Raw genomic sequence first — 19,136 nt, forward strand, 5'->3', positions numbered from 1 at the left:
TAATTGGTTATATATGGGCCTTTTATGTGTTGAGTCAATGGCTGTCCCTGCTGCTGTTACTTAGCCAGTCAAAGCAATGCCATTTACACTGGCATCCTAATGCTAATACAGGAGGAAAAAATGCCACAAAATCATAAACAAGTTTTCGTTTTTCACCAGAGTGGGTTGTCTGTCCTCTCAGGGGTGCATCAGCCAGAGTTGGGGGCAATAGAGGCTGCAGCAGTGGTGGAAAGTGCTAGTTTATTTGTTGTGTGGTGGAAACAGAGCTTCTGCTGTTGGTGTAAAAATGCATGGAAAGAGTAATGGTGCTGATAGGGATGATTTTAGAGCTCTGTGAGGTTAGCTCTGGCTGGAATAACTCCTAAAAGGAGTAGGGATCCTGCTTACATTTCTAATTTGAAATAGTCCAAATGAAAGAGTATACAGTAATTTCCTGTATAAAATTCATAGTTATTAAAAAGAAAACTTTACAAGAGAACGTACTTCCCGGGTTTTCCTTACACACCTTGGAAAAGATTGACTGTCCGTTTTCAGACACCTGAGGTAAGGTTTCTCTCACCTACCTTAGCTTCTGTAAGATGCAGCATCTTTTCTAAGTCTCATCCCCACTCCTTCTGCAGCCAGGAGGAGGGAGAAGCCGTGTGGGATGCATTGCCATCCAAAGGCCTCTCTGTTCTTGACGCCAGCAGCAGGGACCTGGACACTTAGTCCCAGCCCATCATTTCAGGTGGCTCTCAAGTGTGTCAGATGAATCCCACCCATGACACAGCCATCGGCTCTTGCAAATTGACTTACCTCTCTGTTGTGACAAATACCAGCTGAGAATCTTGCCCGGTGCCGATGTAAAACACCACCGGTCTCTCACTGCAGCAGTACCCTGGCGCAGTTATTCACTGTGTCTGTGCCAAAGGCTTGGTGTTTTTTTTTTCAGTTGACAGCTAATTGCGGAGAGGGAGACAGGCAATAAAAATGCTGTGAATGGTGAAGGAAATGAGTCTGACTCACTTCCACTCTCCCTTTCACGTTTTTAATCCTGCTCAGTGCTGCCTATGACAGGAGTGGGATTATGCTGGGTTTACTGATAGCAGTCTCTGGCCTGCTGTGTAGATGGTTTTATTTTCAATCTGTTGTTTTTTTTTTTTTTTTTATGAATCTGTTTCTATTTATTTTCACATTTCCCTGCAGTGACTTCTACCTGACAGATTTAAGTTGCTTCCCTTTCATTCCCTTTCCAGCTGCAAGCCCATCTCCTTGCAAAAGTAAATATGTTTTGAAAGGAAGAGGGAGGGAGAAATAAAGTTAACATTGCTTTCCGCTTTGGACTTATGAAAATAAGGAAAAACCAGGAATGTGAAAGGACTGTTTTTGCAGTGAAACTGTGGTGTCTTTCAGAGGAAAGCACAGGCTGTTTTCATTTTCAGGCCCTGGTTGAAGCTTGAGAGAAAAGCAGGTGACACCGAGTTTATGTTGACCGTCCAAAGGCTAGGGAGGGGAAATCGAACAGGTTTCATGTCATTAGTTAGCAGTCTGTAAACAAGGTAGTCCACATCATCGTGCCTAAGGTCAGCCTTTGTGTGTACAAGCAGGGATTTGGGGGGGGATTGGAGCAGTGTTTGGTGTTGGTTGCTGGTTTAAATTGACCTGTCAGGTAGTGTGTTACGAAGCAGTGCCCAGACACACGGGGCAGAGGGACAATATTCCGGGCATGAAACTGTCTGAAAAGATGCAGTAGGTGTTTGCACTGAACTTCACGTGGCCCAGGCTTGGAGGTGCACAGAGCAGTGATGGAAGAGCGCAAGAAAACACGAGCTCATAAACAAGGCGAGGAGCTGGTTACCGGCAGGTCTGGGTACCTGGTGAGGGTCCGTGACTGTCAATGCCAGAGGCCACCACTGTGTGTTTGTGTACATGTGTCCTCAGCAAACTGTTCTGCATATACAAACTCGGCTCTTCAATGAAAATAACTGATTTTTAAACTGTGCTGTTATTTTCTTTATCTGCAAATAATTGAAGTGCACTGTTTGAAGACGGTAACCACATTTTAAATATCAAAAGAACCTTTTCAACCCCTATCTTTTGCTTGGCTGGAGCAATATATGTTGGACATTCTTTGCTAGCCTGAGTGTGTAAAAGTCTTCCTGTTCGAGAGGTCAGATTGTACCGAATGGGGACAGAAATGTAAATATTTACTGCCATCTTTTGGGCAGTGTGGGTATGACTCAAAAAAAGAAGGGGGGTCAATCGAGTTAGTCATCCTCTCCTTCATTCAGCTTTGTCCACTGATTCTTATTTGACGGCCAGACACAGCAGTCCACCGAGCAATGGTATTTTTTTGATAGTCATGTTATCAGTCTCAAGCTACAAGCTACTTTGATTTGAGAAAGCTGATAGGTTTGGGGAAAAAGAGCTAACAGAAGTCATCCACCATTCTCCAGGTTTTGAGACATCATGCATTCATCGCTTCAAGCTGCCAGGAGCTTTGTGTTTTGCTTTGCTTTAAGGCATAATTGGTAGGAACTGGAGAGATGGGTGGAATTCTTGAAGACAGAATCCGGAGCTACTGTCGCATGGTATACGGTCAAAACAGCATGGCAGTTCATAGCCCAAAGGAAAAATGTTTCACTACAAATAACTGAGGTTTTAGACTGTTTGGGTGTTTTTTTCAATAAATGCAGCTTGGGTGCTGTTCAATCTACAAAAGTATTAGAATGTCAGCAAATACTGGTTTATTTCAAAATGTATACATTTTAGCAGAGTAGGATATGCCCTGTCACACTCCTGACCCTTTCTTCATATGTGGTGTACTTCTCAGTTGCAATGTTGATTAGGCCACCTTTCCTAATTGCAGTATGGTATTTTTCATCCACTTGAGGTGTCAGGTTGCATTTTTAACCTTACACCTAATCAAACTTTCAGTCCTGCAGGCTGTGCAGAGACAGGTTTCCTGCTGCGTTAATAGTCTGTTCCTTGAAACTAGTTTGAAATTAATAGCAGCAAGGTACTTTACTGTTTCCAAAAGGCTCTGTCTCTTAGTGGACAGAGTCTTCTTTTTAATACAAGGAGATCTGTTATTAGAGCTTTTTCAAAAGATTAAATTTTTACCTAGGATTCATCTGTATTGCTGATTTGATCTGATCCTTACCAGCTGGGCCTTCACAATGTGCCATAAGGGAGTGTTAAAAACTTGCTCAATGTAAAACTTGTCTGTTGTTTATTTAGGGAGAGGCATCTTTGGTAGTCACCCTTCCGCTCACTGTTGTTCGGCTTGCATTCAGCAAGCAAAATATGACTCTTTGCTCTTGTCTTGTATTTGTTTGTTTTAGGTGAAACTTCCTTTTCCTGTTGATCAAATCACAGATCTTCCAAGGAATGATTTCCAGATGATGATAAAGATGCACAAGCTAACCTCAGAGCAGCTCGAGTTCATCCACGACGTCCGCCGGCGCAGCAAGAACCGAATTGCAGCTCAGCGCTGCCGCAAGAGGAAACTGGACTGTATTCAGAACCTAGAATGTGAAATCCGCAAGTTGGTGAGTTGTGTGCTCTCGCTGTGGCCCCACTCACCCTTGCACCGCAGCTTGCAGGGCACTGACAGCAATTTCTGTCCAGAGTTTAGTGAGTTCAGTCAGTTTGTACATAAGTAAGCAGAGCCACTAATATGAAAATTGAATTTACAAAAATATATTAATATATGTATATATATAATATATCTAGAAAACACAAAATTCCAGTGGAATGAGACATAGATATCTCTTTATTTTGATATCTCAAGAGCAGATTGTTGACTGAGTTAGAAGAGGAGAGAAGCGTATATCACAACTCCCTTCTTGCAGTTTAACTTATCCACAGTACTTACAGTGCATCCACAAATGCATTTTCTCATCCAAGCCCCATTTCCATGCCTAACTACCATAACAGTCCACTGGTCAGAGATTCGTGGAGTGCTTAAAACAGGTAGGTACAAAGAGACCTTCAGAGGTTGTCTGGTCCAAACAATGGTGTGGCAGGGCCAGTTTCTTCCCTACAGAGAGATTTTCCTTCTCTTTGGTGTGCCAGAAGGCAGCTCAGCGTTTTCAGGATGTTTTGGCTCACTATGCCTTTTCTTCAGCTCTTTCGTTGACTGAGCAAATGGCAGAAATGGCAAGGCAAGTGAAAAGCCAGAAGTGTGAGTATCCAGTCAAGTGGCCATCCCTTGGTGCAGGTCTATAAGATGACAGGTTCCTCCTTGCTCCTGCTGTCATCTTCACTCTAACACTTCTGATGTGCCATGGACTGAACACCCCCCGTCATGAATCAAGGACCACTTAACACAAAAGGCCTGTTCCCACTCCACAGTGCACTGGCCTTCACATCCCATGCACTGAGTTCAGGTGACAACGGTTAGTTTGCCCCAACCCTCCTTGACATGTGTCTCTGGCAGTAGTCTGCTGTGGAGAGGAGAGCAAAGCATGCCCTACTCACTGGCCAGAGCACAGCTGCCGATGGGTCTCCTGTGTGCCAAGGTGTCAGTGGACAGTGCTACCACATTTTTATCTAAAGCAGTGAGGTGACTGGAGCAAGGCTAAATGGCTGCTCAGGAAATTCCTCTGTCTTTCAGTCATGCTATGGACTCATACCATGAGTCCATGTGCGGTTTGGGTGACTAAACACAGATGTCTACAGTATGGAGACCTGTGCTGGAGCTAGTTGTACTGGTTGCCTTTATAGTCAGTGAGAAGAAGGAGATACCTGTCAAGTCCCATTTGTCTCATCCTGCAGCTGAGGTGACACACAGCCCAGAAGTGCCTGTTTCTCTCCATCACTAAACAAGATCACGTGGGGAGCCATGTCAGATGTAAACATCTTAGCTATAGGCACCTTATCTGCAAAAACTCCTCTCCTTTGTGACAGTGCCCCTGTGGTCTGAGGGCCCTGCTTCTCTTCCCCTGCCATCCCTTGCCCATTGAGAAAGCAAGCTGGTACACAATGAAAAAATGGCTTGAGTAAAGGGTCAGGGAGGAAGACATGTCTGCAGGGTGTCACTCAGCCAGAGAAATGCAACACTGGAACTTCAAAATGGGCTAGCACCTCCTCATCTGTTTAAAAGTCCCAAAAGTTTTCTGAGACATCAAAAATAATGTAATAGTCCCAGTTCAGCTGGTATAAGAAGTGTGGGTGTGCAGCGTGCAGGACTGGACAGTTTAATTGTATTATGCATCATAGATTTAGGAATCTAGCATTAAACCCAGTCTTGGAATATCCAGGGGTTTGAGTGATAAATTAATTCATGCACCTAGATTAAACAAAAGGAGCAGAAGTTGATTTCCTTACTGAGATCTCTGTGTACCTAGCTTCAATTAAAATTAAAGGTCATTTGGAGTCTTTGATTTAAATGTCTGTGCACATTTAAAACATGCTGTTGAACTTAGCAGGTCTGGAAAGCGGGGTACTTCTTGTTCTTGTCATAACAGGTTGAGTGTTGAAAGTGGCCTTTAGTGTAGGCTTCATTGTGCGTCGTTCTCTGCTCAGGCTGTAGCAAACGTAGCGTGAAAGAGACAGGGATCTGTTGGAAGAAGCTGAGTTACTGTCACCTCACAAATGGCAGAAAGCCGCATGACTTTGGGTTACTCACTTACTGCCTGTGCCTGTCTGCTTCCCATCTGTAACAGGGAGGTGACACTGACCCCACAAGCTGGTTGGGAGGCTTAAATCATCAAGACTTGCAAAGCCTGTGCTGCTGAAGCCCTGGGGAAAAAAAAAAAAAAAAAAAAAAAAAAAAAAAAAAACCAGAAATCAAAACATTGTTCAGAGTGCTCCACTGATGCAAAACAAATAAAACATCAAAGATAAACAAAATAGTGAGCAACTGCTTCCTGCACCAAGTATAATCTACAGGACATGGGGGGTGAGTCAGAGGTTCTGCAGGGTGGAAGAGCAGCTCCTCTTTCAGGTTGTCAGGAGAAGCAGGTTCAGTGTTGGCTGCACGTGCCCATCCCTCTACACTGATCTGGTGATGGGAGGAATACATGTCTGGTTCTCCAGAGCAGAGCACCAGGAGCAGCACTCTAAGGGCTAGACTAGCTGCGAGGGGGGATTCAGCTTGATACCTATAGCCTGCACTTGAAAATTAATTTGGGTTCATTGGCTTTACTCATTCTTGTGACATTACCATTATTGTCTAACATAATCAACTGTGTATAGGGAAAATAATTTTTTTAAATCCCCTTCTGTCCCCAGCACACACGCACATCTCAGGGAAATGAATGAAACATATGAGTGACCTTGCAGGCCTGATCCCTGATGTATTTCAGGAATCAAAACCCCTTTGAGGTTCAGGATTCTTCAAAAGAAATGTTGAAGTCTCTATTTAGCAAGCTGAGCTTAAGTAAGTAGCAATATGTAGTGAGTGAGACAACTAGGGAGGGTGCCCTGCTGGACCTGTTGTTGGTGAACAGAGAAGGACTTGTGGGTGATGTGATGGTTGGAGACCGTCTTGGACATAGCAATCACAAAATTACAGAGTTTTCGATTCTTGGAGAAGGGGAGTGGGGGGGAGTCAGTAAAGCTGCTACCCTGGACTTCAAGAGGGCAGACTGTGGCTTGTTTAGGAGCCTGGTTGACAGGGTCCCTTGAGAGGCAGTTCTGAATGGCAGAGGAATCCAGGAAGACTGGACATTCTTCAAGAAGGAAATATTAAAGGGGCAGGAGCAGAACATCCCCATGTGCTGAAGCAGGAGCTGGTGGGGAAGAAGACCGGCCTGGCTGAACAGAACTTTGCCTGGAACTCAGGAAAAAAAGGAGAGTTTATGATCTTTGGGAGAAGGGGCAAACAGCTCAGGAGGATTACAAGGATGTCATGAAGTTTTGCAAGGAGAAAATTAGAAGGGCAAAAGCCCAACTGGAACTTAATCTGGCTACTGCTGTAAAAGGCAATAAAAAATGTTTTTATAAATACACTGGCACCAAAAGGAGGGCTAAGGAGAATCTCCATCCTTTACTGGATGTGAGCGGAAACATAGTGACAAAGGATGAAGAAAAGGCTCAAGTACTCAATGCTTTTTTTGCCTCAGTCCTTAATAGTAAGACTAGTTGTTCTCTGGGTATCCAGCCCCCTAAGCTGGAAGTCAGGGACGGGGAGCAGAATGAAGCCCCTGTAATCCAAGGGGAAATGGTTAGTGACCTGCTATACTACTTAGACACACACAAGTCTATGGGGCAGATGGGATCCACCCAAGGGTACTGAGGGAGCTGACAGAAGTGCTCATCAAGCCACTTTTCCATCATTTATCAGCAGCTCTGGCTAAATGGGGAGGTCCCCATTGACTGGAGGTTAGCAAATGTGATGCTCATCTACAGGAAGGGCTGGAAGGAGGATCTGGGGAACTACAGTCCTGTCAGTCTGACCTCAGTGCCAGGGAAGGTTACGGAACGGATCATCCTGAGCACCATCGCATAGCACATGCAGGACAAACAGGTGATCAGGCCCAGTCAGCATGGGTTCATGAAAGGCAGATCCTGCTTGTCTAACCTGATCTCCTTCTATGACAAGATGACCTGCATAGTGGATGAGGGAAAGGAGATTGTCAACCTAGACTTCAGTAAAGCCTTTGACACCACTTGCCACAGCATTCTTCTGAAGAAACTGGCTGTTCTTGGATTGGATGGGTGTATTCTTCACTGGGTTAAAAACTGGCTGGCTGGCCGGGCTTGGAGAGTTGTGGTGAATGGAGTTAAATCCAGTTGGTGGCCAGTCACAAGTGGTGTTCCCCAGGGCTCAGCACTGGGGCCAGTTCTCTTTCATATGTTTGTCAGTGATCTGGATGAGGGGATCAGGTGCACCTGAATATGAGGCAGCCGTGTGCCCAGGTGGCCAAGAAGGCCAACAGCATCCTGGCCTGTATCAGAAATGGTGTGGCCAGCAGGACCAGGGAAGTGATCGCACCCCTGTACTCAGCGCTGGTGAGGCTGCACCTCGAACACTGTGTTCTGTTCTGGGCCTCTCACTACAGGAAAGACACTGAGGTGCTGAAGTGTGTCCAAAGAAGAGCAACAAAGCTGGTGAAGGGTCTAGAGCACAGGTCTTATGGGGAGCAGCTGAGGGACCTGGGGTTGTTTAGCCTGGAGAACAGGAGGCTGAGGGGAGACCTTACCGCTCTTTACAGCTACCTGCAAGGGGGCTGCAGCGAGGGGGGTGTTGGTCTGTTCTCCCAGATTGAATGTTAGAAAAAATTTCTTCACCGAAAGGGTTATTGGAACAGGCTGCCCAAGGAAGTGGTGGAGTCACCATCCCTGCATGTATTTAAAAAATGTGTAGACGTGTGCTTAGGGGCATGGCTTAGTGTGGACTTGGCAGTGCTAGGTTAACAGTTGGACTCAAAGATCTTAAAGGTCTTTTCTAACCTAAACAATTCTGTGGGATCAGGTGCCTAATTCTGAAAAAAGGACATTTGTAAAAAAGGCAGTCACAAGGTGTACAAGAGCATAAAGTTACAAAATTAAACTCATGCAACTTTAACTTTGCCTTTCAAGCACTCCTGCCCTCCCCCCATATGCATGCTGTCCAAGAAGGTAGTCTGCTTCAGGATCTTACTTTTACTCTTAGGAGAACCATCAGTGAAACTTGAGTTGACTTCACACAGTACATGAGCACTGGAAATTCCTTTGTCATCTTCTGTCCACTTCATGACCAGTAATTTCCAGTCTCCTGAATTATGTAATGGTACTAGAGTTTAAGGGTTTTTCACTCAGCTGGGGTTTTTTTATGAAAGACCCCTTTCTCCCCCTGCAGTAACTTCCTGTAAGTCACCCATCTTGACACAGATGGTTTCACAGCAGACAGTGAGTGAAATGGTTGTATCCTCCGCGTTTGATAGGTAATTTTTTTTTGCCTGCTTTCCCTCACTCATCCATCTACCCACTCACATTCCCTTTTTTCCCTGCAAACTCACAGCATATTCTCTTCCATAATTCATTATCTCAAGATGTACTTGAGCATCTGTTTATTTTTTTATTATTTTTATGCTTTCTTGATAGATTTGTCAATATTTTAGCAGTTGGTTCTTTTCATGTGCACTGCTCTCTTTCTCATTCACACAGCTGTATGTTTCCAGTCCGGGCTTTGGACCCAGGACAATACTATCAGCTGTCAACAACCACCCATAGTTGGATTATCTGACTTGTGGAGTTTTCACACTTCAGATGCCAAGGCAGCTTGGGTTTATCAGTGTTACTAGGTGAGATATATGGCTGCGCTGCTTTAGGGGCCAGCTCAGATCTGGAAATAGCTCTGGTATTCTGCAAAACCTCATCTACTCCCTTAAGCTGCATGCAGCAGGACCATCCCAATCAGTCTGCACTGAGTCAACGCCAGTTTTCAGAAGTGAAACCCCAGGCTGGGTCTGGCACTGTGCCTAACCCCCCACCCCGAGTCTGCCTCCTGAGCACGGGGAGGGCAGCACTCACCCCACGGGGGGCTTGCCAGCCATGTGTGGTCTAAGCTGGAGATGACTCCCCCCACAGCACATCGCACAGCACCCTGCGCTGGTTAGGGCTGGGGGCCTTACCAGTGGTTTGTTGGGTGCAGAACAACCTGAGCTCGTTTTCCCAGATTGAGAGTCCTGCATGAAAAAAGTAAGCCCCACCAGACTCTCTCGCTTGTCCTCCTCACCAGTACTGTCTGCCTCTCACCTGCCCCCCTCCTAGAGCAGCCCGCTGACACAGTGAAACTGAAAACGCTCGAGCTAAATGTTGGTAGGGGAGGACATTTGGGAGCCCAGGAGGCAGAGCCTGAGCAAAGGCGAAATGACATTGAGCTTCTTGTACTGAGTGTTAAGAATTCCACCAACCTTCAGGGTTTTCACGTTCGCCTTCATGAAAATATCTTGATGGGGTCAAACCCAAAACATTAAGCATCAGGACATAAGAAAGCGAACCGTGGTGCAGGCCACAGAGCACACATTCAGATCCTCTCCTCTGAATAACACACCTCTCGGGGGTAACAGTGGTTCAGCTGCCACAGGGGCCAGGGCGGGGGCACCCAGCTTGACTGACCGACCCGGCAGTTAAAGAGTGAACTGAACTTCTGTGGCATATACTCACCTTCAGGAACTGAACCCTGTTTTCTTGCTGTTTAGATGGGTTATGGCTTTTCTCCATCAAAATGTTTGAAAACTTTCAGAGTTTTTTTGTATCATCCACCAAGCAGCTTCAGTCTATAAAGGGAACCAACAGTCTCTTGGGAGTAACTTGTGACTCTATCCTCTTCCAACTCAAATGTTTTTCTCCAGATGTTTCCCAGACTGCAGCGCACACAGACCTCATGGTGGTCAAATACCTGATGTCTTTGTGACTTTTCCTCTGCCCATATAAAAATAACTGGGAACCCGTTGGTGTTCTTCTTGAGTATTGCTGCGTAAGTGCCCAGAGTGTGAAGCTGGCAGATGGCCCTTCCTCAACCTAAGACGCCTTCTTTCTTTTTCAGGTGTGTGAGAAAGAGAAATTGCTCTCAGAAAGGAACCAGCTGAAAGCAAGCATGGGAGAATTGTTAGACAACTTCTCATGTCTTTCCCAAGAAGTGTGTAGAGACATGCAGAGCCCGGAACAGATCCAAGCTCTCCACCGATACTGCCCCGTTCTCAGACCCATGGATCTCCAGCCAGCCACCTCCATCAGCCCCTCCCCAGCTGGCGTGGAGCAGAGCCTGGTGACCTCCCAGTGCGTCGGGGAAAGCATGCAGTGCTGCTCAGAGCAAGGCTCGTTGCAACTGGGAGCGCCCTGGCTGCCCAACAACATCTCAGAAAATTGTTCGGCCGGCGGGGGGTTGGAAGGAGCCGACACAGGTACTTACCCCGAGAGAGAGCTTCCACCAGAGCAGAGCAGCCAAACGGTCACGGTAGACTTCTGTCAGGAAATGACTGATAAATGTACAACAGATGAACAACCTAGGAAAGATTACACCTAGTGACTTGTAACCTTAACGTTACACCTGGTCAGGTGTTCTTCAGTCAGCCAGTGGCAGTGTTCATTTGTTGTCTAGAAGAACGTTATTTGGTGCACACTACAGTGGTCTTAGCAGCAATACTGTTTTTAAGTATTCCCTCCTCTCTACAAGCAGGAGTTCTCTTCACAATGGTGCTATCCCTTGCTCAGGCAGGGAACGAAGCAGTGGCAACACTGTCTGTTTTTGTATGTTGATTTCAATCTTAACAGGGATGGACATAACACCTCTGAGGACCCAACCGCAGCTTTTTTCTCAGTGGCCCATGTCACAAAACCCTAACTCAGGAATTTCCTCTGAATGTTCAATTTTTCATTGAAGACAGCTTCTTTACACATCAAAGTTTTATAGCTAAACTGTACATATTATATATAATATATATAAAATATATATATCCATATGCAAAAGTCCCTGCATGCCTCAATTTTTCTCATCCTACAAACTGGAAGCTTTCATTTCTATTGTATAAACAAGTTCCAACATTCCTTTTTGTCTTCAATGCTAGAACTAGTTTGGTAACTTGTTACACAATAATTTTTTTTCCTCAGTTCGCAGTTCAGCAATATCATTCGATTTGTACTTATTTATAAAATTTTAATGTTGGAAACTTATTTGAGATTTTATTATAGACAATTTTTTTGGCACAGCCATTTTGTGCCAATTGAGCAATGTGGAGTTATTTTATTTTCTTGCAGATACTGTACAGTAATGGTCAACTTTGCCACTTGCACTGAGTTTCTGGTCAAACCTCTTTTCATAAATGAAGTCGTGACTTCAGTATAACTTGAGTATATGGTTTTCTTTGCTTTATGGCTTAAAGAAAATAGGAAAGTTTTAGCTAATAGACAAACACTCAGGAGCTCATTATGTAGTAAAAACGGTCTTGCCAAATACTGAATTCACTATACAATTTGTAAAGAGAATCTGCTTGAATTATTTTTATATTCAGACTTCTTTCTGTTTCACAAACCAAGTTTAAGTGCTGTTAATGATGCTTTTGGATTCTTATAGGGGAAAGTACATTTCACTCTTTAGAGAAAAAAGTATTTGACAACTGGATCAGTTCATCATACGTTCCACGAAGTAAAGCAAATGGAGATCACATCAATACACTTGGGGGGGGGGGGGCTTTTTCTCCAGCCCTACTCTGCATCCTTTACTCATGGAAGGAAGCAACTGCTGCTCCGGCTAGTCCCCAGAGCCTCACCTCAGCTGTCCTCAGACATTACCTGTTTTCCTCACCAGACCCGAGCTGCAGAGGTGGGTCTGGTGAAGTCAGTGATCCTGCCTGGGTAGGCGGAGTTGCAGGATCAGACCCCTAGTTGTTGACTTTGGTTTCCTTACAGAAGTCAAGTTAGCACTGTATCCTCTAAGAGCAAAACATACATCTGCCAACACCCGATTCGGTCGCTTACCCGTCAAATTCTTGTGTTCCAGGATCCTCTCAGCACAAACCGCAGCTAAAAGAGCGCTGTCTCGAAGGAGACTACTCAGTGAATTGGTTTAGTTGTAACTGTATTGGATTTGTATCTTAAGCAATGTTGACTCATGTTATGACTGTGTGAGACAGCAGCTTTCCAAGCATAACATCTGTATGTACAGTGTAGACAGAAAAACACCCTCCTAATGCTTTTTTCAATAATTATTATTCTAAGTGTACTGAGTTTTTATTTTGTGGTTCTTTACCCTACGTGTGCCAGGTTGCGTGGCTTTATCGATGACAACTGTCATGTGCTTTACTGGCTGATATTGTTTGTTCTCGCTGAAAAAAATGACCAGCTATTCACACCTATTTAAAAAAAAAAAAAAAAAAAAAAAAAAAAAAAGTGTGGGGAAGCAGCTTTTCAGAAGCACTAAGCGATAATGTGGTCTTCTGCGCTAACGTTTACACTAGAGGTGTGCGCTGGTGGTTTTTTGAGGCACTCAGTAGATCAGCATCTTGACCCTGGAGGAGGAATCAGCTCCCTCTCTCCTCTTCTTCCATCTGCAGACTGTGCTCATGGACCGTCGCCTACTCGCCACAAAGTCTTGCTTTTATCCTCTTCACCCAAACTATTGTAGCCAAGCTACCGAGGAGGAAATGCATATAGCATGTGCCATGTTTGTTGAAAATACGTTTTTTTCCCCGCATGTACAAAGAAAAACTAGTATATAATGTAGGAGAATATTTATGTTTAAGTATTAATCATTACTGTACAAAATCCTTACCTTTAAATGTTCAAAAATATACAAATGCCATAAACTCCTAGTTCGCACGGTTGAAAAAGGGGGAGGAGTCATCCTTTCTTTTTAAAAGAGCTTAACCTAAAAATATCTGAACCCCCTCCCAGCCATCTTTTGCAGGTAACTGACTGAGAGGCTCTTTGGCAGGGAGGGCGGGATTTGATTTTCCTTTGAATTCGTTGACGTTGCAAAGCAGTTCTGTGCTTCGCAGAGAAGTTTTGTTTCTATGAGACCATGGTGAAAGTTAGAATTTAAAACTAAATGTGAATCACATTATAGAGTCATAGCTACTTGGGGGGGCTGGGGGTGGGTGGGAGGGAAGGGTCAACTGACACAGTATTTTAAAGATGTTTTTCTGTTGCCTTTTTTATTTTTAAGTGACCTCCTATATATATGAATAGATAGAATGTTTTATGAGTATAAAACCAAGTTTTAACTTGCTTCCTGACATGAAGATTTACTCTACTAACAACTCATGTGCAACTGGTACTCTTGACCTCATTCCAACGGTTTAAAAAACCCACCCACACAACCCATTGCGCTGCAGCTCTTAGGTTTGACCTGGCTTCATACTGGTGCTGGGTCTCTTGATTTCCTCTACCTTGGGAACGGATATCTAAAACCACTGCTCAAATAAGTGTCTCTTCCTCAACCTTTCTCTCGTCTCTCTCTTTCCCTTCCCCACAAGCTTTTCTAGATGTTTGATTTCATTCTTTACCATTAGAAGTGGCTGATTTTGTGTCATGGCTTCCTATATTTACATGTATCATGGTTTTTCAGTGGGGTTTTTTTGGTGGTGGTAGTGGTGGTTGTTTTTTGTTTCTATTTTGTTTTGAGTTTTTTTTGCTATTCCAAACCACGCTGCTCTCGAAGTGATTACAGGGCTGACGTTAAAGGAAGACGTGGGGAGAATTAGTTTCAGACCTGGACGCCAGTTGACGTACCCAGCCATTCTTGTCTCATGAGGTCAAAACAACTGACCACAAGAATACCATTGGAAAAACAAACAAACAAACAAACAAACAAAAAAAAAAAAAAAAAAAAAACCAAACAAAAAAACAAAAACGCAAAACAAAGCAAAGTGATTGCAATATTTATAAATTTTAAGAGTTTGGCCAGTGGTCAGCATGATCTGAAGTAAGAATCTCTTTGCTTTTGTCCAAGAGGATACATGCAGCGTTGGTCCTGTGGGGCATTGCTTGGGAGTGGCGTGGTGAGGCCCCGTCTCCCCACTGGGCACTGCACCGCTCTCGTGGGCGTGCGAGTCCTTGAAGCTTTGTCCAGTCTGTATCTAGTGCTCCTTTTCCGTTGCCATTGCTATACTTGTATCACCAGGAAACCTCATTTCATTTAGGCTTGTTACGCTTTGTCAGGTGAGTACTACACTATATAATGTGTTTGTTTCTCTGCGTTCTCTGGGGGTGCCTTGAACACAATTAAAGCTCATTGCAAGCTGATTCTGGAACAAAAAGGTAGCGGAAAAAAAAAAAAAAAAAAGAAAAAGAAAAAAAAAAAGAGAGAAAACAAAACAGAAAACAAGCAAAACAAAAGCAAAAATGTTGGCTGTGTTATCAGAAGATCCCAGTATTTATATCACAGACTTCCTAACGTGATGACTCAGGCGTCAGAGTTTGATGCTGCAGTATAAAAATATTATTTTATATATTGTACAAGTAATTTATTAAATGTCTTTCTAAGGGTATATGCTGCTTTTAAGATGCACTATATTTTTTGGATCTAATCCTTATATTATTTTTTTTTCCCAAGGAAGTAAAATGTGCTGCAAAGGCAAGCCACAGTGATTAGTATGCTAACTGCTACTTCTCTTTAAAAAGGAGAGTGGGAACTAGATACCTAACTTTGCTAAATGGATTAACTGCTGCCAGAGAAATGATTAATGCTGATAGTGTGGTCGTTAATCTGGAATCCAACACTTCCTCAAGTATGTATTCTAAAGAACGCTTAAATAGGAGTTAAAATGCCTAGATATATAGTTAGATTTTTTAATATGTAACTCTATGATTGCCTAATAAGTAAAACAAATCTGCATGCTGGAATCACTATAATCCTGTAATAAAACTAAATCTGATCCACTAGGAGAACGCATGGTGAAGCGTTGCAATCCCAGAATCAACACCACATCCTCACTTGTGTTTTGTAATCCACTGCTGTGGTGGTGAAGAGAGGGAGAGGGGTGGATTTGCAGAATAGAAGGCCTGTAGTGAATTTTGCAGTGAGACAAAGTGAACATTTGCCGGGTTTCCACAAGCTCACATTTTGCTCCACTTCATGTCCTCTACCATTGCAACAAGGAGTGGTGCTTTCACCTTTTTTTTTCTCATCTGAGATGCATTTGGAGGTGCCTCCGGGTGAACGTTGTAGCCCGTGGCTGCAGCATTTTAAAATTCTCTATTTTAGGGCTGCCTAGAGAAGGTTTATCTCAGTATGAGCAGCAGAGCTGATGGCCTTGCATAAGGAGGGGATCTGCTAAGTATGGAGCGGTTTATTTTTATCGGAAGTGAGGTGAAACTAAAACTATTAACATAAAGAACTTATGCTCTCTTTCCTGCTAGAAATTTTCTCAACAGATTTTGACTTCGTTTCAGTTTTGTCGCTGCCAACACAGTCCAAGTTAATTTTACATCCATATATAATGCATGTGTGTATGTATGTATACATACATCTATAATTCTAGTCAGAGTGTGTGTTTGTGTATTTTCCTGTTTATAATACATATATGTATATTTATAATACTCCCTGGAGTATTTAATGACTCAGGCATCAGATCTGATGCTGTAGAATACAATATATGTGTATATGCATATGTTCAAATACTGTGTGTATATTTAAAAGATCTATTGTTGGTGGTCTGTAGAATAATTATTCCTTTTATTCTCAAAATTTTAATGGCATTACTTGCAAAGACTAAGTGTACAGTATTTTCCTACACTCCACCAAGATAGGTATTATTTATATCGAAGTCAAATATTGATACGCATTTTAAGGTGTTACGCAGATAACGTTGCCATTTTTGCAAATAAAATTGCTTTTTGGCAGGAAGGAACGCTCAGAATACCTTTTCATAAGGTCATTACCCTAACCAAATGACTGCTAAAAAGCCAGTTAGATGGCTCCTGTTCTCGTACAAATTTTAGTGACTGTGGGCAGAGCCCTTTCCGTAGGTGAAAGTCACTGCACGGTTCGTGCAGTGCCGCTGTTGTCCCTTTTGGCTAACTAAGGGCATGCAGAAAGAAACTAGCCTCCTGAAATAGAAATGGCAACTGGCAGTGTTTGATGTCACTGATCGCTTAGAAGCAGAGATGGTCCCAGGCTCACGAACCCAAATGACCCCTCCGTTTTGGAGGGGGCCGAGCGGGGTCTGCAATCACCGGCTGGGCTCGTCCCTGCAACCAGAGGAGCCCACCCTCGGGGACGTGGGCAGAGGAGGGAGCAGCTACCCCACGCCGGGGGTTGTGACGGGGATCCCCCGCCCAGGCCGGCGTTACCCTGCACTTGGGACGTACCCGAGAGAAACGTGCATGGTTTCAGTCCTGTTCTCACTACTACGTTTGCTCTGCCTGAAGCTATCTGGATCCCTCAGACCAGCAGGAATGATACTAAACACTTTGGTGATATTCAATGCGTGGTTGTTTACTCCTAGTTCCAAGCATCACCTTTGATTTCAAGGGTGGGGATGCCCTAAGAGTTTGTTCCAGAACCAGTTGGTTACAAGTGCACCTCTTATATATGCCTTACAAACTTCAGAGGCCATATTCAAAACAGGGTTTTATCAGTGTATGCAAGGGGGTGCAACCCCTCTTCTCTTCCTCCCCAGGTCAAACAGTATGGACAGTTTTCACACATATCTACCTGTATAACCCTCTGTACCTCTCATAACTGGTCAATGACTGTAACAGGTTACATCAGGTGTTTTTTCTACATACTTTTTACACAAATTCTATGCGATTAATGTAACTTAATTCAATGCATCATTTTATTGTACTAGTTCTTAAGCTTGTCTTTATTTTTTTTCTAGGTGACTGTGGTTTCTTGTGATTTTTATTGTATAAATAAATGAGGTGGCTGTTGATGCTTACTCTCTGTTACTAAGAATTTTTACCTTTTTGGAAGAAAGCATTGCTATGAACTAATGAATTTAAAACATCATTTACTCATTGTAAATACAGTATTGTGCAAAAAACAAAAATGGAAAAAAAAAAAAAAAAAACCCGACCCTTTTCATTCATTTGAATTGCTAGTGTTAACTGAATTTTGTCTAGACACCATTTCTGTTGATGAAATAAAGACATATCATTATGTATTGTAAATCGACTCATCTTGACTCTGAAATTGGTGTTGCAGTCCTCAGTTAACGCGCGGGTCATAGGTGAGATTCGGGAGGGTGGGGAGATGTGGTTGATACTGCCCAGTGAATCTCTGGACTCCCACAGTCCCATTGCTAATTCACTAGTCATCTCTGATCCAGGGATCCAGTTATCTTTGATCTGCTGCAGAAACAGCCAAGGGTATTTCATTGCAAAGATTAAATAAGTTGTTTTGGAAGATCAAATAATCTGTAGCTATATCTATTCCCCTAGTGCTTAACTTAAGGCAATTCTGCTAAGTCTTTGTTTTGGTCTTCTGAAGTGTCAGTGTATGTGTGGGAAGGCAAGGGGAGAGCTTGTGGTTTGTTTCCCCTTTACAATAAAACAGAAATTGAGAGAGGTTTATGTAGAAACAAAATAGAGCTGAAAACCTGTGACCCAAATACAGTAGTGTTCCTTTCTGAAGGAGTAGTTTGTGCCATGGACCATTAACATCACTTACGCTGCAGAAGATCCAGAAAGGAAAGAAGAAATTCTAACAGCCTTAGGTGCCGTTGCCACAAGTGGGGCGCAGGGTCTGGCAGGGGACTCTTGCTCTCTGGGCCTTCCAAATGCATGACAGCCACCTCTCCGTGGCTGTCTGCAACCTGAGAGCCTGATCAGCAGCTTGGCAGGAGGAGACCTGGGGAGGGGGGAGTGGTATGACCAGTGGTCCTACACTGGTCCACACGCTTGCTGGGATGCTGCTGTGGGGAATGGGGAGGAGGACCAGCTGCTAGAGAGAGGTTCCCAGGCTTATTTGTCAACGGTCAGGAAACCCTAGATCGTGTGCCCTGGGCCACCGTCCTTAGGGATGCAAACTGTGTCCTCCTCCATCTGCAGCAGTGAAAGTTGCCTGTGATTTTTTTCAGACTTAAAATTCACATGGAAGAAAAATCAAACATGTTACTTTCCAGAGTTCCCCAGGTTTCTGAGTCTTCCTGTTGAGCGTATATGAAGAAAGCTTCCCACCCCCTCAAATCTGTCAGAAGATGTAGCATCCACCACATCTACACATAGCCTGGCAGTAGAGAATGTACTTTAGCAAAGCTGTTTCTCCATCCCTGATCTGTTGTTGCTGACACTTAATGGCCACCATCTTAAGTATTTCCTTTTTTTGCCTTCAAATACTAAACAAATGCACAGGCAAACAGTTGGTGAGTTTGTAGTGAGGCAGAATATGAATGTAAATCGTGTACTAGAACAAAACCACTGTAATCTCAAGCAGTCTTTATGCTTGACTCCTTTTTCCTGCTGTCCTGATTTCTGCTAGCCTTGCCTTAGAGTCGTAGAGGATTTTTATGCTTACGGAAACTGGCATAGCAAATGAGCTTCTCCCAAGCATCACTTGCCATCGAGGCAATAGCAAATGTGAGATATGATAAGCTTGACAAATAAAAGCAGCCAGAAGCATGTGGCCAGAAACAGGGTCAGGGACAGTCAAAGGAAGGTGTTTTATTTTCCAGATACACAAGTGGAAGGACTGCTTTCTTGGGCTGCATACAACACAGGAAAGTAACCCTTCAGAGCTAGTTCTGTCCTAGCAAACTGAAAATGAGCTCTTTTTGGCTTTG

At 43.7% G+C, this 19,136-nt stretch overlaps 1 protein-coding gene across 10 annotated transcripts in view; it reads left to right on the top strand.

Annotated features, from left to right (window-relative positions):
* Positions 1-17,526, top strand: part of BACH2 (BTB domain and CNC homolog 2) — a 198,292-nt gene extending 180,766 nt beyond the window's left edge. For all 10 annotated transcript variants that reach the window (XM_032989902.2, XM_042803531.1, XM_042803527.1 and 7 more), the window contains 2 exons: positions 3,324-3,530; positions 10,460-17,526. In XM_032989902.2, coding sequence (XP_032845793.2) covers positions 3,324-3,530; positions 10,460-10,939 — 687 coding nt within the window. In that variant the 3' untranslated portion in view covers positions 10,940-17,526. The remainder of the gene's footprint in view (positions 1-3,323; positions 3,531-10,459) is intronic.
* The last annotated feature ends 1,610 nt before the right edge of the window (positions 17,527-19,136 follow it).

The sequence above is a fragment of the Tyto alba genome, unplaced genomic scaffold (genome assembly GCF_018691265.1).
Source record: "Tyto alba isolate M040663 unplaced genomic scaffold, T.alba_DEE_v4.0 Super-Scaffold_40, whole genome shotgun sequence".
NCBI lineage: Eukaryota > Metazoa > Chordata > Aves > Strigiformes > Tytonidae > Tyto > Tyto alba.